This window comes from Lissotriton helveticus, chromosome 8 (assembly GCF_964261635.1).
Source record: "Lissotriton helveticus chromosome 8, aLisHel1.1, whole genome shotgun sequence".
Lineage (NCBI taxonomy): Eukaryota > Metazoa > Chordata > Amphibia > Caudata > Salamandridae > Lissotriton > Lissotriton helveticus.
In genome coordinates, this window is record NC_136069.1 from 1,177,773,925 (window position 1) to 1,177,796,172 (window position 22,248).

A 22,248-nucleotide genomic window follows, 5' to 3' on the forward strand; every position below is an offset into this window, starting at 1 on the left:
AGGGGAATGCCCTATGGATAAGCTGGTCGAAAACATTTGCCTACGCTTTTCCCCCGATACCACTGATCCCGAGGGTTCTCAACAAATGCATGAAGAGCAACATGACGCTCATCCTTGTGGCACCGCAATGGGCTAGACAGACCTGGTTTTCTCAGATAATGGAGATGGCGCAGGGACCCCACACAAGTTCTCAAAAAGAAGAGACCTACTCTCCATGGAAAATGGAGAAATCCTACACCCAGAGCCAGAGAGCATCAACCTCTCAGCCTGGCTCCTGAGGACTTAGAATTCGCACACCTAAAACTACCAGATTCTTATTTTATATATGTGCCCCTTTAGACATTCATTCTCTTTCTTAAATGTTATTTCAAAGTCCGTACTGCTCTCATTCACCACATACACTTGTGCCTGCGGTTCAGGGTTGGGGTTGAAAAATACCTCCAACTCATTCTGGTGTGGACACCCTATGGCTCAATCGCCTTTACACAACACATAATTTGCTCTGGATAAATCTTCCTTAAAACTGCATGGAAGCCCTGAAGAGCCCTTTCATTTGAGTCTCCTGGCCTACCTACTCCCTAGACATATATCCATCTTACTCAACTTGTACTTACGAGCAAACAAAGCATCAAACACGCTTTCAGATGATTAGCCAAACATCATCTCTACTTCTCTGTCTTCAATCAACATCTGATCTGATGGATTACCATTCCAGCTCTGTCCCAACTGCCAAAAACCTTCCTAACAAACCTCACACATTTCCACGTTTCCGCTCCTCCCATACACTCCTACAGCACTTTATATAGTGCCTTTTCTGCCACATTTATTGCACATTAGCTTTGCGACAGATTTTACTCTTCAGCATAGTACCCAATCTACCTCATCATTAAGAACATTCCTCGAAGGAACCATTACATTTCACTTTTCTCAGTTGCCTTGTTTTCCTGATCGCACCACATTAATTTACTATGACTCTTTATTGCTTCTGATCCATCCCACACATCTTGTCATGAGTTCAATACCTTCGGCTACAATAAGTACTTCGCCCAGCAGAGGCTTGTCCTTTATCTTCAATTTTTCTCAAGCATAATTTATACTGCAGTGCTGTAAATATTGATCTCCTATCTGCCTGATTCTGTATCGTCAGCATGAGGCAGGTGCTGCCTAAAAAGGACTGAAGCCAGGTCAGGTGAGGAATTGTGTGTAACTTTTGTCACAGTGACACAAAGTGAATGACACATGATATAGGAAGTTCCTAGGAGGCCAGTACCAAATGTTGGATAGGGAGATAAATACTGCATTTTTAACCAACAGAATTCCAGTTAGGGCATATATGTTGATTATTGGATGCTGCAGTGTCAATATCCGTGTTGACTTAATATTGTAACTAGTACCTCCTTACTTCTGGCCTATGGAATTGATTGATTACAGGCATACCTAAGAAACCTAACAATTGTGATTGGTAGGGACTATATATTACCATTTTCTGCAAAGTAACAGGCACAATTGTTTCCATTCCGTGCTTACTCTATACTGGTAGAAAGCCTCCTGTCTTGTCCCATAATTTTGACTTAAATGTATTATATATTTAGGTATCTATTTACACCCTCTTCAGGATTGTATACTATTACTACTCAACACTGTTCAAACCTGAAGCACTCCCTACACATTTATATATTCTATTTATGCGTCAGAGAATTTTGTGTGATAGGTTCGTGCTGAATGGGGTGTTGCATCTCTTACTTTGAGCTTAGAGCTATTAGGCAGTGCCCGATGGATTTGTCCGTCAGGTTACTGTATGGGCAGGTTTTCTTTGCTGATTTGGGCCTGTTTTATGGTCTGTTGGGCCTTTTTGTAGTATTGATTTCTCTTCATATTTATTGTACACTGTTTGTAAATAAATTGTACCTGTCAGAATGGTGATAAATAGTTTGGTAATCTTGGCAATCATCACATAGAATAAGTTGAATAATATTACCATTTCTGACAATGTACATCTCCAATCCCTATTTTCTCTCAAAATTTTGGCCTAGTCCCTACCTAACATCTACATATATGTTATCAACCACATGGTTATTATGCTGATCAAATTGTTATTAGAATTCCATAACTAGTTATATGACAAGCCATATAAGTGCCCCACGTATTTCAGAAAGCCATCCAGTTTGCTATCCGAATAGCAGTCTTTCAGCATACCTCTCAACAATCGGTCCTTCTGTCCACCTCACCCAAATCCTTGTTTCTCTTCATACTCCTCCTCCAATCCTTCTCAGTGGAGAGGAGAGGATAAACTCCTGGACAGCTCATCAGCTCCTTGTATCATTACCCCGGAACCCTAGCCATGCCTCTGTTGCAGCAGCTCATGGAAGTCAGGCAAATGTTACCATTTTATTTCCTTTTAAGCCTGATTTATGCTAGGCTGGGTAGCCTACAGCTCTACACTGCACAAAGTCCTGCAGCTTTCAGATAGTGCACAGTTTCACTTATCTTTTTTGTTAGTGCAACTAATGTCACTTACAACTCTGGTAATAAGTTTAGTGCAACTAATGTCACTTACAACTCTGGTAATAAGTTAGTGCAACTAATGTCACAACATGCGCACATGCAGCAAGTTGTGATTCTTTGTTCCTACAGCCTTAACATGCTATTGTGCAGGTCATCAAATGTAATAGCTCAAATTTATGCATGAACATTTAGGTTTTGAAGAGGTTTGGGGAATCACAACTAGGATTGTGTTTCAAAAACTTTGTCATGTAAAAAATTATCATAAGCAAAAATATTGAGAAGACCGGGAATTAAAGATGATTAACTTAATGCATATGTATAAGCAAACACATTTGTGTGTGTGTATATATATATATATATTCACTGAAAAAAACAGGTTTCAGGCACATTATAGTTAGTCTGACCTTTCACTCGTACAAAAGCAGAGCAATTCAGCCGTTATAGTTAGCTGAGCTAACTAGAACTCACGCCCCGCAATGCACTTCTGATGACGTCACATATTACATCACTCATGACATGGTCAGTGACATCACTGATTTTTTTTTTTTAACATACTTTTTATTGTTTTGTTGCCAACTTACAATTCAGTACTAATAAGAGTCAGAACAATCTTGTACATCAGCATACCTAGGCTGTGGGGTTTTAGGTTTAAACCTATAATAACTGATAAAACCCCACTGAAAGAAAAATAGCCCTCACCGGTGAAAACATATAAACACTGAAAAAACACCTGGACAACCACAGACTAAATGCCATTCAAAGAACGGAAAAAGAGAGTGAAAGTCATTGTTTTCTTCCTGAAGGGGTCAATACAATGTAACTTTATTATACAAGTAGCAGTAAGAAAGACTGGCTAGCATTATTCTGCTTGAGTTTTGCTTTTTAGGGATGCCACTAAAATATTGTTTCTTCTTCCTTTTACTTTTTCAGTTTTGTGACCTTTGATCTAAAGATGCAGGGTTTAGTTTCATGTTTTAGGTCTAGTTTAATCCCTTCGATGCTCATGACGAGCTCAGCTCGTCATGCAGCACAGTGCACGTGTGCTCATGACGAGCTGAGCTCGTCATGACCACACCCGTTTTTATTGCTGTCCAGCACAGCAGGGGAATGTCTCCAGCAGCGATGCGGTTAATTATTTTATAAACTATAGAGAATCAGGAAATATCAAACTCAAATTTGATATTTTGGCTGCATTTGATTCTTTCACCGATAGGTAAAATGGCTGGTTTCATAAAAATCTTTCATAATATGTGTCATCACATTTACCCACAGAGAATGGGTAAAAACCCTTAATACATGAGACCATAGTATCTAGTGGGTCAGTATTGATAGTAGGTGAATTGCCAACACCTCAGGCTTTAAACATTCAATGCAAGGTATAGTGACACGTATATATATCACCAAGCATCTGGGATAGTGGTGAAAACATGACACCAGACTTTTGGAAAACATGGAACGCAGTGTCACTTGCAATGCTCTGCAAAAAAGGTTCTTTCCAAGTTCAACAAAGATTGGAGTGATATTGTTTGTATTTGCAGTGATTCAGCTACGTATATAAACAGGTTGTGTGATGACCTGTCAAAATTGATACCAGAGCTGAAGTGATTCCCTGTAGTAGATCCTTGCCACTTGTTAGATGGTATGCTGAAAGCATCTTTACAATCTTAAGAGTTAATGAGGGATGCTATTGACTTTTTAGTCCATTCTGGTGCACTGGTTTCTAATGCACAGGAACTAAAACGCAAATATTTATAATTTCGTGCTTTATGTGGCATCAAAGAAAGAGTCATCCCAACTGTGTCCCTTAGCTGATGGTTCTCAGCCCAATGTGCTAAGAATGCTGAGAGGGCCTTTTCACAGAAGTTTACATGGGAAGGAATGAGTGAGCGCACATGCCCCAAAGACTCACTGAAGAAGTATTGTGTGGTGTACTACAATAAGATTAATTTGCTAAAATCTATTTGGACCTCATATACACTATAAGTACACTGTCTATATACCATGTTCTTTCAGTGCAGAAAACAAGCAATAATAAAAGCAAAACGTTCCATTAACACCGGAAAAACACTTTTTCTGTTCTTTTTAGTGGCGCGAAAATGTGTAACCACTGATAACAACTGTTTTTTAAGATATTGAAAACACTGAGAAAAAAAACACCAGAATTTACCAAAAATAGAAACTGAAAACAGGAAAGCCAAAGCATACCCCAGTGTACTCAATAAAGAATCAGTATCATCTATGCAGTTAAGTCTATTGCTTTGTCTGCGGCTGTCTCGATCTTCCGGTCCTGGCGCAGTTTGCGAGTGGGTGCTGTTCTAGTGTCCAGTCCCAACTGCCCCCAACCCCAGCCCCAACTCGGGTACCCCCAACCCCCTCCCTCCCTCCCCACCCCCTTAGGCGTGTCACATTGGAGAATTCGCTGCTGCCCCTGGGGGCCAAAACCATGAGTGTTCTATGCATCGGGACCAATGAGAGCGCTGTGGTATTAATCGTCTCACGTGTGGGGCAAGTGCAGCTCTATGCCGATAATTCATAGTGTAACCCTACCGACTACTTTGTTACGTCACGTGTGCCTCGGGGCCATCTGCTTGGACATCATCATCTGCATCCTCAGGGGCTGTAAGTTCAATAACTAGTCTCTCCCAGGCTCTCGCCCTCCAACGCCTTCTCATTGCCCATTCTACGTGCAAGTTGTAGTCGGCTAGTGCCCTCACACTCGGCCCACTTTTGGAATTCCGCCCTCCACTTATCTACATCAATACATTTGCTAGTGATTTTGTTCTTTGAGGTGTGGGGAAACCAATGTAGAATACAGTGTACCTTGGAGGGTTGTAGGTCTCTCTCAGTTACATCCGGTATGTCAAGTGCGTAAGGGGATGGTCAGTGACATCACTGATGACATCTCAAATGACATCACTGATTACATCATCCACTTAATCTCTGATGCACCTACTCACACCCTAATATAACCTTTCAAACACCCACTCTAAAATACGGACTACCATTCTCGAAAACCATAGACACACCAATACCAGTTATAACATATCCACTCACTGATTCCTAAGTCTACACTCACATCCACTCATTCACCCATACAGTCACTCACACATGCAGTTACTCATCAATACAGCCACTAGTATATTCACTCAAACACCCATACAGACACTCACACACCACCACTAACCTATAGAGTTACTCACACACCTAGTCAGTCACCCAAATAGTCAATCACACTACCATTTACTCACCTATACAGTTATACACACACCACCTCACTTATTCATACAGATACTAACACATACTCTCTTATACAATCACTGACACAAGCACACACTCATCGATACATCCACTCTCACAATCACTCACTCTCACATACAGTCACTTATATACTCCAAGGCTCACATCTACTGCCATTCACATATGCAGTTACTCACACATATACCACTGAGACATCCATTAACTCACCAACACAGCCATATGCACCCTCACTCACCCATACAGCCCCTCGCAAACGCACTCATGAACCTATACACCAAGTGAATCACCTACTCACACATCCATGAAGGTAGTCACACAACACACAGACACTCAGACACCCATACAGTAACTCAACCAATCAATAACCCATATAGACACTCATCTACCTATTCACCAACCCATGCAGCCACTTACAAACCAACTGACAGACTGATGCAGGCATTCAAACAGATTAGTCACTCACCCATACATTCACCCAGACACGTATAATCACTCACTTATAGTCAGTCAGTCACACACTGACTGAATCATCATATATATTTCACATTCTTAAACTTTTTAGAAATACTCACTGTCACTGGATGATATCATCAGTGATGTTGCTTGAGATATCAGTGATGTCACTGACCATGTCATGATTGATGTAATATGTGACGTCATCAGCAGTGCATTACGGGGGCGTGAGTTATAGTTAGCTCAACTAACTATAACGTCTTACTTTCTCTGGTTTTGTGTGAGGGAAATGTCAGACTAACTATAACGTCCCTGAAACCTGTTGTTTTTTTCAGTGAATATCTAAGGTTTTTTAAATGCTAATTTCTAACTATGACGTCCCACAAACCTATGTTTTTTTCAGTGAATTTGATATTTATATATTCAATCTCCTCTCAGTCTTACAAGGAAGGAATCAGCACTCAGGTTGTAGTTTGGAAGTCTTTTATCTGCAAAGACGTTATCCACACGTTTCGGTTTGTCTGGACCGTGATTGTAGCTTCCTTATTTAAATGTGCTGATGCCTCCAGTTGCCAACATTAACAAAGAGCTACATATTACATTAATCCAAAAAGCTGGTGGCCATATTGGCCTGGTCACGATGCGAAAATTCAGGAATTCATACAATAAAGAAAAGAAAACAAGTGTTGATATGCAAACAATGTTCTTTCAGCATATCTTGCCCCGTGACTGCCGTACCTGTATGTTCGTCAACGTGACCCGTTCATAATAAGCATACTTCAAACATCAACATAAACAATAGACTACACATTACTTTAAAGTGAAAGGCTATCGGCCATATTGATATGGGCACTTTACGTATTATAATGGTTCTTACACGAAAGAAAAGAAAAAAAGGGGTGTTAATATACACACTCTATCCCTAAATAAAATTCTAGTGATTATAGTTCCATTCCATTCACAGCTCATTTGAGATGTCGAGTGATGTCACTGACCATGTCATGAATGATGTAGTCTGAGGTCATAAGCAGTGCATTCCAAGGTTGTAAGTTATAGTTAGCTCAGGTAAGTATAACTGCTGAATTTCACTGGTTTTGTACAAGTGAAATCTGAGTCTAACTAGAACGTCCCTGTAATCTTTGTTTTTTTCAGCAAATTTCTAGGTTTTTTGTTAACATTAAGTAAGATATCTATCACAATGGATGGTGGGGGGTAAGAAGCAGGGCTTGGCCTAGCATTGTGCTGCCCCCACCCAAGCTTGCTGCTCATGCCTCCCCTCCTCCTTGCCATTCATTGTCCAGGTCGTTGCCCCTGCTCCCTCATTACAGCCCTGTGTTGCCGATGTTCGGCCACTGGCCTTTCCGCCTTCTCTGAGCAGTTAGCTTGCTGCCCATCCACTTCCTCCCTATCCTCTGTTATCTGAATCCATGCACTAGCCTCCTCCCTTCTGCCATGCATGGTCTGATGTGCTGCCACTGCCCTCCATTTAGCATGTTGTCCCAGTCCACTCCTCCTGCACTCCATTGCCCAATTCTATGCCCCATCATTGACCTCCTGCTTAGCCTCTGTGCTTAGCTTGCTGCCCCTACTCTACTTTCCCCTGTTCGCCAATGTCTGTGTGCATGCCCCTGCTCCATCCCTTTTGCCCACCATGTTCCATGGACGTGCCCCTCCTATCTACTCTGAGTGTTCTGATGAGCTGCCACTGCCCTCCTACCTACCTAGCATTGTCAGATGACTGTAACCTGTCCCTGCCACCTCCACCCCGCCTGTCCACGTTCCATGCCCCTATCCCCTTCCTCCTGTCCTCCATGGTCCATTTTACTGCCACACCCTTCTGCCCTCCTTGGTCTGTTGAGCTTCAACTGCTCCTCCTGCCTATCCTGCGTGGCCTGTTGAGAGGCCCCTTTACCTGAACTTTTTTGTCTGTGCCCAACTCCTATCCCTCCCTTCTATCCTCCATGGTACTTTGTACATGCCCATGCCCACTCTTTCTGGCCAATCATGGCCATTCGGCTGCCGCTAACCCTCCTGATTGCCATGCATGGTCTCCTGTGCTGCCACAACCCCGTCCACCTTCCCTGTGTGGTCAGCTAGCAGCTCCTGACCCCCTCCCATCTTCCCTCCATGGTCTGTGTGTATGCCATTATAGTCTCACTGTTGCCCTCCATGATGTGTTGTGCTTCTAGTGCCCATCCTGCCTGACCTCCATGGTCAGCTTCCTTTTTCCGCCCTGGACCCTTGCCCCCTGCCCTTTGTTTTCCATCTGCAGACCCCTGTTCCCTCCCTCCTGGCTTGTTTATTACATTGTAATGCCACTTATCCCTCCCTCCTGCCCTTTATGGTCCGATTTGCTGCGGCTTTCTCTTCTGTCTGTCCATAATGGTCAGCTTGCTGCCATTGCCTCTTTCCCCTTTATTCTCTGTTCTCCATGTGCATGGTCCTGTCCCCTCCCTATTGCTTTCCATGGATTGTTGTGCTGCACTGCCATCCCGCATGTCCTGTGTGGTCTGTTGTGCTGCTGCAAACCCTGATGCCTGCCCTGTAAGGTCAGTTTGGTGCACCTGTCCATGTCCCTCCTGTCCTCTGCATTCTAAGTCCATTTCCCTACCTCAATTCCTCCTGCCTTCCATTATCCAGTGTACCATACTTGCTAACATTTTTAACTTGGTAAGAGGGAAAATTTGAAGAAAAAAATTGGGGAATTGATTTTCCCCATGGACTTACATTAAAAAAGAGGAGATTGTAGACAGGAGACAGATAAAATAAAGCCCATTTGGGCTTAAAAACATTTGGCGTTTCCTGGCTGAATCGGTCTGTTGGCATGTATGGTTGTACTATCACTGTCTCTTCCTTCTGCCCACATTGTCTATTATATTGCCACCGCCTCTCTTGCCTGTCATGCATTGTTGGTTTGTTAGCCCTGCCCCCCTTTCCACTGCCCTCCATAGTTTGTTGTGCTGCCACTGCCCATCCTGTCTGCCCAGTGTGGTCAAATTGTTGCCTCTGCACCCTCCTACGTGCCTTCAATTTTTAGAGTCTTTACCCCTGACCTCTGCCTCTCAACAGTATCCTAAAGAACAACTGGATTGCTAACATTCTATATTTATTACAAGTGTGGCACGCCTGACGTCATCTTGATGTAATCAAAACTGTAATACCTAAAGCATTTCCCTTAGAAATGAGTGGGTCTTATTTGAATCAAAATTATGGTTAGTGCTCTAAAAAACGAACATGAGGACATGTTTTCTGAGTTCTCAAATAGCGACAAAGCACTTTTAAATTATTTGTTATCTTTATGATTTTAATCCAGTTGACCACTTGATTAAATGTTGCACTTAGGGGAGAGGATGTGGTGTTACTTCCAGAGCTGCAGACTTTGCAACTGGGGAACCAGGTTGGAGTTTCTGCTTCAGCTCAACATTCTGTAATTCTGTTCAAATCACTTAATCTTCCCATCCCTATTACCAAAATGAATTTGTCCTTGTGTGATGTAACCAATGCTCGTGTAAAGCACTCCAATACCTGACAAGCCTGCACTATATAAAACTGCAAAAAAACAAAAACTAAAAAGTGTTTTCCACATTTCTGTCATTAGGCTATACGTGGGCGACATCTGGGTGATATTTGTGCTACATTTGGGTTCCTTTTTCTCTGGCGGCCATCTTGATAGACTTCAATTCAATAAACTTTATTCGATCTGATTTAGAAACATAGATCATAAAAGTGTACATAAAAATGGTAAATCCTCTTTCTTAATACAATACAATGAGAATTAATTAAAACCAGTAGGTAAAAACTAGTGCTACAAAGCCTGGCTCAGAGCAACTTCAGCTTAACAGAATAGTAAACTTCATTGTTTCGCAAGATCGATCTCAAGTACTTCATGTAAAATACGCAATAAGGGGTCCAAGTAAGGTTCAACGCTCCAATACCTGACCAGTCTGCACTATAAAAAACTGCAATAAAACAAAAAATAAAACGTGTTCTGCACACTTCTGTCATTGGGCTATACATGGGCTACATCTGGGTGATATTTGTGCTATATTTGGGCTCTTTTTACTCTGGTGGCCAACTTGGGAGACTTATTTGTTATAAGGTTTCCTAATGTCCTAATTTACTGCAGTCTCCTCAGTAGGAAATGCTTTGAGTTTTTTACTTTGATTTCATCAAGAAGACATATAGATGTGTCACACATTTGCCATACATTCAGAATGTTAGCACTCTAGTTGCTCATTAGATCACTGTAGTAAAGCTACTGCTCACCAGGGAGTTAACTGGAAGTCTGCAGCTGATATTGAAAGTGCATGTTCCAGTCTGCATGTCAGAATCTTTTATGAAATAGAAGATGATTTGAGAAGTCACTCAAAATGTGCCCTAATTTTTCTTTCTGCAGCACTAATCATAATTTCTAAGCAACATGAACCCCATAATGTTGTTCCTTTTTAAATTAAATGTTTTAAGTCTTACCAGTTTATTCCAATCAAGATGGCTTCCGGTGTGCCATACTTTTGTCATAAGTAAGGCAGTTAGCGCTCTAGTTGTTCTTTAGAACACTCTTAGAATCTGCAGTAGACCACAAAGGAATCAACTGACAGTCTCTGACCTTGTTGAATGTACATGTTTTACTGAAAATGTCAGACTTAATTCTCACATTACTGAGAAAGATAATGTGAATTTACAGAAAATATGATCTCATTTCGCTTCTGGAGCACCTTCCAAACCTCTATAGGAAAAGCATGAGAAAATACTTTTCTCTCAAACATGATTCATGATATCCCAGCACAAGGCTTTCTCACAGGGTAAAATCACCTTAGAGCACACCACACTTCCTAAAATTAGTATGGTACCATCAACAAATGATTTATAATGTACCTAAAGTCTGTTATCACCCTTTATTCGTTCTCCTTTTGGTGACCCTCAAAACCTTCCATTCACTACAATGCATTTTAATGGGGTGCTATCATGTATATTGGTCCCAAGATGGCTGCATTACTTCTTGGATGATGTGCTGACAGCCAATCAGATCTCACGATGAGCTGTGTGGTGAGGCTCTGTCCAGATATATACATTTATTTTTCCTTTAATATTTGAAATACTACTGAATGGATTTACAACATTTAAAGCAAAGAGTGCACTCGGGACCAAGAGCTACCTTTCTGCCAAATTTGGTGTAATACCGTTCAGCAGTTTGGGCTGTAGCTGTGACAAAAGTTTCCTATGGAAATTAATATGGAGAACACATGTTTTGGGACCCCCTTTTTTCTCGGCTCCCACTTGACGAATCACCCCGAATCTATGAAGATAGGAGCTGACCAGAGCACCCCATTGGTTTTGAAAGCTGCGCCAAAGATATTGGCAAAAGAAAAAACGCTTTTTGAATAGAAACAAGGTCCTAACTATAAGTATCTACTGCCGATACGTGTGTGTGTATGTACATATAGTTCGTCTGGAGGTTTCTGCGCATAGAGATATATATATATATATATATATATATATATATATATATATATATATATATATATATATATATATATATATATATATATATAAGAAATTGGGAATCATGTGTCCCAACTTGAAATGATGCTGAAGAGCACTATGCTCATATGGTCTTGAAGTGTGTTCTTCTGACCTTGTTTTGAACTAAGCACATTATTTTTATAATGCCGAACCTTTTTTACATTCTGGACTCAAGCACTATGTTACAATTTGAGAAACATGGTATTGATGAATTAATGTCATGCCTATTGATTTCCTTTTGCTTTTAATCCTGTTTTCTACGGGTGATTGAGCTCTGTATGCACTATTTAATGTTACACCTACTTTGGGCGCGTCATGTGACCAAGCTCCTTCCATGGATTGAAACGCGTCTAGGAGAGCACTCGCTCTACACTCTTGCAATTAAAATTCCACTGCCTTTATCTGATGGTGTGATGGTGATTCACTTTTGAGCCAAAGCTATTCATTTTGAGAGGAGGTCTGCGCCTGCTGAGTTGCCGCTTTGAAAAGCGGCCAGGAGTTTTGTTTGATATATATATTTATATATAGTCACTAAAAAATAAAGGTTAATGGGAAATTATAGGTGAAATGTAAACTAACGAAACCACTTAAATTCACCAGTTACAGTTATCTCAAGTAACTGTAACTTATGCCCTAAGGTAACTATAACTCACGCCATGCACATTGTTGTTATCAATGATGTCAGTGAACATGCCATGAGTGATGTAATATGTGAGGTAATTAGCGATAATTAGCATTAGACATAATTAGCAGTGCTTGATGAAGGTGTGAGTTCTAATTACTTTAGGGCAAAGGTTACTCGAGATAGCCATAACTGTTGAATTGTGGTTTTGTTGTTTAAATTCCACCTAGCTATAATGTCTCTTTAACCTTTGTTTTTTTTTCAGTGAATTTCTACGTTTTTTGTTAATGTAAGTTACTATCAATATATTAAAGGCATACTGGTCGGTTTTGTTAAACATTTTAATAAAGCATTTATAGTAAAAAAAAATCTGTCTTTTATTTTTACACTTGTCATATCACATAATGCAGCCTTAAACCCAAGCACAAGGGATCTCTGCAATCTAAAGCTGAAGAGCAAATGCTTCACCTCTGGGACATGTTGAAAGAGCTGAATACATTTCCTGAAGTCCTATTCTATAGACCCCAGAAATCATAGGGTCAATTTTTGAGGTGAGCGTTTGCATTCCCTGATGCTCCCTGCAAGACATGAACAGGCATGCTGGTACCCCTGTCCAGATTGGGGGATTCACCAGCAGTAAGATATATGTGAAGTTCCCCATGAAGGGCATTATGGGGTGCTCCTTTCTTGGTGCAGTCAATAATAAATGAGCAGCTCACTCATTTATTATTTACTCCTTGTTTTTATGGATATGGCAGCCCCATCTGGGACACTCTCAGATTTTATTGGGGGGGGGGGGGTTAACCCCTGGGCCGCTGTGGCCACAGTGGTTCCCTTCAGCCACCCCCATGGCCACCCAGGAGCTGCCAGCATTTTGAGGGGTGGCGGCTGCGCTGGGAGCCCTGGGCCCTGCAGCCTTTCCAGCTCCTTTGCTGCACTCATCCCGGGAGTGGTGGGAGCTAACGTTGTCCCTACTCCATGGCAGCAATTCTTTTTCTCCCAATGTTTGTGCTCCCACCTGGCGTGAGCAGCACATTAGACGTCCCGGTGTCTAGGGGATGACTTCCACAGGACACCATGAATTAGCCTGCCCTGAATGATGGGGTCTGTTGCCGGACTTTGGGAATGGGTACCCGTTCTTGAAGTCCCGGGGGCCTCAAGGAGGCTCGGGACTGCACACTCCCTTTCCTTTAATTATCACCTCAAAGGATAATGTCCCCAGGGCCTCAAGAGGCTCGGGGAGGGGAACAACGTGTCCCCTTCCCTTTAAGTATTGCCCCAATTGATAAGGTCCGCAAGGGGCTTTATGTCCCCCTTCCCTATAAAATAGGTCATTCCCCAACCCCATGCCCGGTCCCTGGCCCACCCTGGTGTAGTGGGCAGGGGGTGTCTTATTTGCTGTAACATTTTGTAAAATCATTGTTTTTTTGGCCCCACCAGGTCTAGCAGGGCGGGGTTTCCCAACCCTGCCCCTATGTATGTTTTTTCAAAGTTTTGTTCAGGACAGGGGACAGAGTCTCCAAGTTCTAAAATGGCAGGCATCAAATCTTTCTTTATGTAGTGTCAGCCAATCACATCTTATCTCAAAGTCCGCTGGCTCCACAAACCCTCTTTGGTGTGAAATATCTATATTTGTTTACTTTAATTTCTCAAACTACCGAACGGAATTACACCAAATCTCAAAAAGCATGCTCTCTAGACCAAAATCTTGATTCTGTCAACTTTTGTGTAATTCCTTTCAGCTGTTTTGGCTGTAGCTGTGTCTAATTTTCCTATGGAAAAATGAACGGGGAATATGTGTTTTGGAACTCCCCCATTTGATCGCCCCTCCCCTGCTTGACTGAAAACCCTGGTATTTTCCAGGAAGGAGCTGAGGTAGATGAACTTATTTTTAACTTGAAAGCTACTGAGGGGGGGGGGATTATATCTATATATTTAACAAAAATAAGATAAACTGATCAAAATCAAAGAAGGCAATTCTATAAATGAGGCATACTGCCATCAACAAGAAAAGAAAAACTTGGAATTTAGATCACGAACATCCGTAAAAAATACATTTAAAACATTTTTAGAACCTTAGATGAATTACTTTGAAATGTATCTCCTGAGATTATTATCAAAGTAATGTCACAGTGTTTAATTGCACCAAAATAATTACATGGAAGAGTCACAGCGGTTTCAACATTTGAACTTTCGTATGCAAATATACTCATGGAATTTTCAGCTAGAAGTAGTGCTTATTTTGTGCAGGTGGTGGCACAGGCTCTCATTTTGGTGACCAACACTTATTTAGCAATGTCAGACTTTAACCAGATTAAGATCAAAAAAGGCAGAAAAGAAAGAAGTAAAGTGGAAAAGAAAGACAGGAAAATGTGACAAACAGCAAAAGCAGGAATGAAAAAGAACCAGTAAGAATGAGATAAAGAGAAGGGTTAAGGGTGGTGTGAGAAAGAGCCTAGAAGTGCATCAAGGCTAGGGAGTCTTGATATTCTGCAAACCGGGAATTTGGCAGGACCAGTGGTGGGTACCTAAGAAATATTTCTGCGCCGCAGAACTTTTTTTTTTTTTTTACAAATTTAGCACTGGTGGACAGAGGCAAGCCCATTGAGAATCAAAAGTAGAGGGCTGCTTTCTAGATACCAGGCTGTTGTGAATTCACATATAAAAGGCATAGAACATGGGGAAATGCGCCGAGTTGATTCATAAGAACTATCTTAAAACATCATACTGTCAAAAACCCACTGCAGCAAAAGTTCTCCTTTTTTCTAAGCAATTACAGAAATAAGTGCAAAATATATGTAGCAGCGAAAGAGTCCAGGTTCGGTAGGATGGCTGCGCACACTCTGAATCCTGCCACTTAGCGTAGTATTAGCTAATCAGAGTTCCTGGTCCTCTAGTTGACTTTGTGTTCCTTATTGCTAGAAAGATGGAGTATGTCTGTGTTTACAACCATCATGATGAATTTCTGATGTCATTCGATTGGGCCATACGCAGCACAAGATCACAGCGTAATGTACATTTTATGCTACCGCTCAACATTGCTTTTCATCCATTTTCCTACTTCTCATTTACAGATTTTCTACAAGAGAACTACCCTTCATTTCATCTAAATGAATCTGGGTTTGACTGGAAAGCATGTGTTGCTGCTATAAACAGTACCATCCGCAGTCTCCGGCACGACCACAAGAAGGCGTCAGTAAACCCTCGGAAATCCGTCCAGGTCCAAGCACCATGTGAAACAGGTGCCTCACAGAAACCACCTCCGGTAGCACCGTACAACAGTGACACCATAACTCTAATGGACTAAGCCCGACAGAGAAAATAAGAATTTTAAAATGGGTTGCCTATGGTGTCAGCCAGTACTTTTTCGTGCATATTGCAGACTGCTAGATGATATTATTGCGATATTTTGAATCTAATCATGGAAATCATTCAACAAGACACAACACCAAATCTAATGAAATGTTTGTTTGTGCCACAATCTTGCACTTTTTCAACCTTGATTTTGGTGCAATGTAATTCATTGGGTCATGTTTTTACTTTGAATTAATTATTCAATTTTTGAAGTAAAAGTCCTCTTGTAGATAACTCTCCTTGTCTATTTTTAATACTCGTAGAATTTTAGGCTTCCTTTTTGGGTGTTTAAATGTTTTCAGAAGCTACGCACCAGGAAATTCACTAACATTATATGGATAGGAAACACAAATTTGATCAGTCCAGGTATTTGCATAAATCTGATCATCTGAATTTTAAAGCTAGTATCTAAAACCTTGCAGCTATTTTCAAATATATCAGATGTTTCAGAGTTGGCTGATTACAGATTTTGTGAGGGGCAGCTATACGTAATTTGTGATGGACCACTGAGCCTCTAAGGGTTCCTTTACAAGAGTAACAATGTTTAACTTTACTTCAGGCATGTCAGAAGCTTTTGTGGAGTCATGTAGCCAAACATTTTGCTGGTCCCTCTTTTATCACTGAAACAATGAGTAGCTCCTAATTAAGGAAACATGTACACTAGGAAAGCGGAACCCCACTATTTGGCACAACCTGGTGGTGGTTCCAAGTTATCTCTGTCACAAAGGAACACGTACGGCCTGTTTTATGTAATGTAAATAAATACATGTAGCAGAAGATTGGGCCCCCAAAATTGTGGACCCAGCCTAAAGGGCTCTGTCTACTCTCCTTTTGTGACAGTCCTGCTTTATTTAAGCATTCATGGTTGTTTCAAGGACCTTTTTATGAGGAAACCCTACAGCATGATGGATTACAGAGGCAAAATGGTTCAGCTGCAGCTTCTAGCAATCACAGTTCTGAAAATCGCTTCCTATAATGACTAGGGGGAGGCTGCATGTGATATTCCTTCACCTAGAGCAGCAGCTCTACATGTCCACAGATGTCTGTCAGTGCTCAGCGTGTGAGTGGAAAGGCCTGGCAGCTGAGTGAGGCAAACAGAAAGGAGGACCGTCTCTTTAAAAACACTGAATAAGACTGTCTCAGCTGAAGTTTGAGATTGAGCAAAAGTCCAGTTTGCGAACCAGATAGACTCAAATTGATGGGAGTAAAGATGCTTGTTACCAATCTGTGAAAAGCAGCGAGTCTCCTAAGACCCCCAGTGCTGCCCGGCACAGGGTCACCTTTAATTCACTTTGGATTCGCTACCAAAATAACAAGGCAGGCGCTGGAAACTGGAAGGCAAGGAAAAGGTGTATTACTCTCGAGAGGAGACCACGTCAACTGCAGCCACCGGGATGTCTCAGGGAGGTGTTCTAACTGCATCTCTTTTGGCTCTTCCTTTTATACAGGTTTGACACAATGCATCTGTTTCATTTATCATGGTTACAAGCTTGGAGTCTCCGCCCCGGGCAGGTTGTCACACAAGCCCAACATTGTTTCATCAACATGGTTACACAAGCCCAACATTGTTTCATCAACATGGTTACACAAGCCCAACATTAATTCTCCTCGCACCCAGGTCAAAACAGACAATCTAATCTTGCAGCTGGACCTTGCTTCAGGCTCTAAAACATGTGAGACCGGCCAGAACTAAGAGTCCGTTCTGTTGATAAAAACAGGTCCCATTGTTGGCAAAAACAAGTCTTGCTGTGTGCAGTGCAATAAACCATGTTTGCAAGAGTCTGTTTGGTATTTGGAACCTGTTTGTGTAAGAGTGTCCATGGGTTTGCCTGTAAACCGAGATGAGAATAAAAACGAGTTTGGGGCAGCAAGTGGCACTAAGGTTTGTCTTGACAATAGGGTTTATAGCCCCAGCAAACATATCAGGTTTGGTCAGAGAGTCAGAAGGATGCTAGCAAGGACAGGGTGAAACAAAGGTGACCAACAGAGTACAAAATGGCTGTGATGTGTAAAATGGCTGAAGCTTACGTGCACATAGAAATACCCACTAAGCAAGATGGTGCAGGCAATGTTCACGACCGTCATTTTACCTTTAACAATATGCTGTGGTGTACATAAATTAACGCCGCTTATGTACACCTAAAGTTTATCGATTTTAACAGTCCCCGCTTTTTAACATGAGCTAGGTCATTTTTGTTCAGGTTCATCTGTTGTGGTGGTGTACAAGTTACCATTATTATACATGAAGCAGAGGGTGGGTAACCAACAATGATAATTGTTTGGAGGGGAAGGAGGGTGGTAGAGGAGAGGATGGTATCATTATCGAGTCCATTTTTCTTTGTCAATATTTATCGCCATAAGTTCCTTTACTTCCTGCCCCTTAGCTAAACATGTAGTTGGGCTGTTCATTGTAGTCTTTGGTAGCATACAGGTTGTACAGGCAGATGCATAGACAGCAGGAGAAGAAGATCACTATCAGTACAAACAGTATTGTCAATAACCTATGCAGTGAATGTAACAAACTGGGAGAGTGTATACAAAAGGGTATTTGTTGTACTACACGTTTAAACTTGGTGATGAGCATAATTTGTAGATGATGCAGTAAATTCATTCTAACACAAAAACGAGTTTATCATACTAATTGTTTTGTAGGATAAGGACCACTAAGGGCATTATTGAGAACTGGACTATGTGGGGAGCCAAACTAATAAGTATATTCATGATGGTAACTGGCGTTGTATAATCCTTGTGATACACAGTTTACTCTTTCTTCCATATGGTATGACATTCCTATGCTATTATTGATACAATGACACTATGGATGCAATTGATGTAGAATTTCAAAGGGAAACCTTTTTCTTGTCCATTTGGGGCATAATGAATACAAGGTGATTGGGAGAGAAATTCAACCTAATATAATTGATGGTCAGGGAATGATCTTTGTCAAAGCTCTTCTTTCCAGTGTCCCTTACAGTGAGCCATCACTGGTAGGCTCCCATTGTTCATCTAGCGTTGGCGCTGTTAAGTACCGGCGGTGGAGCTATGCGCCCAGCTCGGATCCAGATTCCACGTTGCAGGGCGAGGTCGTTCTTTCTCTGGGATCACAGTCCCTTTGCCCTGTTCACTAGCTAATCTATCGCTGGTACCTTAGACAGGGTACCCGCACCGCGTTCTTGATCCGTGAAATCCATCCCTACTAACCCTATTCTATCTTCGTGCACTGTTCCTTCATCAAGTGGATTAAAACCCCATGTGAAAAAGGGGGTTGGGGTAGCCAAAGGAAGAGAGGGTGGAGTGGGGTCAGACTGGAGATGGACCAAGGGGGGCAGAGACTCCACACAAGTGAGCCCACCAATTAGGCCCAATGGACTGAGACTTCAGGCACAAGTAGACCAACAGGCTGGGGGCTTCTGGACAGCCCTTCTCTCTTTCATTCTTCTTGTCGGTGATAGTGCCTCTTCCAGCATATCTTTGCTCTGCGGCTCCACCTTGGTCGTGGTCATAGGCGTTTCATGACAAGCAGCCAGGCTGTGCATCGCGTCCGACCTCTCTCTTCCACTGACTGGAGGGCGTCCTGAATCTAGTAGTGAGTATAAAACAGATTTTTAGAGAACTGGCAGGGGAAGAAGTTACACAATTTAGTTTTCTCTCCCAATCCCAAGCAGATGGGGAAATATGTATCATTTACTTAAAAGGAAGATAATATGGATACTCTGAATCTTTACATCTGTGTATATTATTCACTCATGAACCTTCACTGTTGTGCAGGTCTGCAAACACCTCTAGGAATTTCCAGCATACGTATTATCTCTTGTGTCCATTCCTTTTACGTTTATGGTTGTGGCAAGAAATCTAAAATTATTAATTATATAGACTGTCAAATGTAAACTGACTTCTCCAGCAAAAACCTGTTGTTACAAACAAATTCCTGCAGGGCTATATTTTCTTCGAATCTGCTAACAACAATAAAAAGTGTGATGCGCTATTATCATGGGCATACAGGTACCCCTCCTAGTATTGTGCACCTTAAAGTACACAGGCTGAGCACAGTCCCATCCTGTCAATGTTCCTTACTTTTAACTAAACATCTTGACCTCAGTACCCACTCAGCAGGGCTTACTACAACATTCCTTTCAGTTTAGTTCATATCATTTTCTGTAAACATTATTCTTATTTTTACATCATCCTTTACAATCTAGCTACTTCACTAGTTAATGAAGGACTTGCGATGTCCCTACAACTTATATGCAATGTTTGTGGTAACATGAACTATGACGGTGCCACTAAGGCATTCAAACAAAAGCCACCAACATATAGCTCCCTTTTAAGGGTCAGATTAGGGGACATCAGTCGTCTACCCGCCCTTTCATTTTCAGCCAATTGAAATTCCATCATTTTTCAGAAAGGAGGGGCAGTAACATGGCATAATATGGTATTTTGTTCCTGTCAATTTGTTCAAACACTGTTGTGTTAAAGCCAAGTAGACGTGTACTTGTGAGGTACAGTGTCTTAATTTATTCAAAAGCGTAATCACAGCATTCTATGATCTGAATAGCTAAGAGTGAGTCCACCCAGTTGTCTTATGGAATTGGTCCCAGCATGGTCATTCCTGGACAGCATAGGTAGGCTCAGAGAGAGAGAGAGAGAGAGAGAGAGTGCACAACAAAGAGCTATCCAGTGCACTTACCACATAGAATAGTACAGGACAATTCGCATATTAAGCACATAAGCCAAAGGAAAACATAAAACGCACAGTCTTTGTATACACACAATACAGAATAGGACGCGACAATATATGTACCAAGCACAGAAACCGAAGAAAAACGCAGTGGTAGTTGCACAAAAGGACTTTTTCATGCACGTCGCGCATCTCATAGTTCATTTAGTTTACCCAGGGGCCAGGCTCCTTCCTTCCCCCCTTTTTGACAGTAGATGACCTAAGCAGGTGACCTTCTTTTGAAAATACTTACTCTTTTTAATGGCTGGACACAAGCACAGTCGTACTAATACTCACAGTGGTGTCCCCCAACATCTAGCAACGATAGTCCGAGTTGAGGTATAGGTGTAAAGTAGGGATGCCAGTCAGATGTGCAATGGTACAGCTCTTATGTTTCTATGTGGATGGAAGAAGAAGAGGTAAATCTGAAACATGACAATGTCTCTAACTTCTGGGTGGAGGGAGATAGGATGAACCCCAACCCAGGGGACCTTTCACTTCTCCATTTGGTCAGTACATAAAATCAAATTCATCATTCTCACTAGTGTGCGTTACGTTGGTCTATAGGATAGAAAGCGTTCCTAGGAAAAGTGAAAGGTCGCACACTTGTGATACCTGCTGGAGCCGGGCTCTTTGTACTGCAATAAACCTTCAGGCACCTGATGTAAACTGCCCTCCCATTCACTGGCTTCCAGGAGACACATTTTTAGTAAGGAATGTGTCACATTTTAATAAAAATGCTATTTGTCTTTCGCATGTGGGCACCAGGTTCGGGCCTGTTTTTCACATCCCATTGGCCACCTGGTTAGCAACCCAGCCATACAAAAGCATTCTCATATTGACCCATATGCACATGACACATACACATACATACTATACAAACATTTCACGCACTCAGAGATAGTCCCTACACACAATGCACAATTTCATAACACTAGCCTATTTTCGAATAAAAGACAGTGTGCTAAGCCTTTCCAACCTTCAGTTGAAACACCGCCATAACCTAAAGAAAAGGCGGGAGCAGCATCTAAAGCACATCAATACGCGTGATGATGAAGATTTTTAACCCACTATGAATCAGACTCATCTCTGAGATGCAGTCCTTGGCACCTTGGTATTGAAGCCCAGAAAGATTTAGTGCGGCAAGGCTAACTAATGACGGAACATTCACTACATGGATCATTCAAGTGCAGCATTACAGACTGCGTGTAGGAAAAGGTCAGATGCCAGAGATATTCAGTATAAGGTAGGGGGATGATGGATTAATGCTTTCATTAAAAACAAAACAATCTACAGTGGTCTGGGGCTGTCCCCATTCACAGAATAGGGAAACTATAGGAGGTGGCAAGTTTCATTGGGTGCACTCTTGTTTCTAAGGGTGTACATCTTGGTTACAGTGGCAAGACCACTAACAAACTCGTTCAATGTTTGCATGGAGATCAGTTTGCGGGCGGATGGGGGAAACAATGCAGCTCCAGTTAAAAAAAGACGTGGGGGCACAGCTGTGCCTGGAAACCACAGATTTGTAACTGCCAGGGCTGCCAGACCTACCCATGGACTTCGCAACCACTGACTAGGACATGCCTTAAATGCTTGTGCAGGGTGCACCACTCTATATGACATAAAAGAAGCTGTGCCTTTCTAAAACCAGCAATATGTGTTTGCACCTGACTCCTAAGATGCGGTGCCTAGAAAAGCTTTTCCATATTACAATCTAAGCAGATGACCTTTTTCCTAGGGGGTTGTGGGTGGTTAAAACAGAGCAAGACTTTCCTTAAATGCTCATTCAGGTCATGTAACTTGTGCATGGACATCA

The 22,248-nt window shown here is 41.8% G+C and overlaps 1 protein-coding gene across 4 annotated transcripts in view; it reads left to right on the forward strand.

The window, feature by feature from the left end:
- Positions 1-15,947, forward strand: part of BEND2 (BEN domain containing 2) — a 279,920-nt gene extending 263,973 nt beyond the window's left edge. For 3 of the 4 annotated variants that reach the window (XM_078656147.1, XM_078656150.1, XM_078656149.1), the window contains one exon: positions 15,436-15,815. In XM_078656147.1, the coding sequence (XP_078512273.1) occupies positions 15,436-15,668 (233 nt within the window). In that variant the 3' untranslated portion in view covers positions 15,669-15,815. Of the gene's footprint in view, positions 1-15,435 lie in introns of all 4 variants that reach the window. The other variant, XM_078656148.1, reaches the window with a different exon arrangement.
- Positions 15,948-22,248: the final 6,301 nt, after the last annotated feature.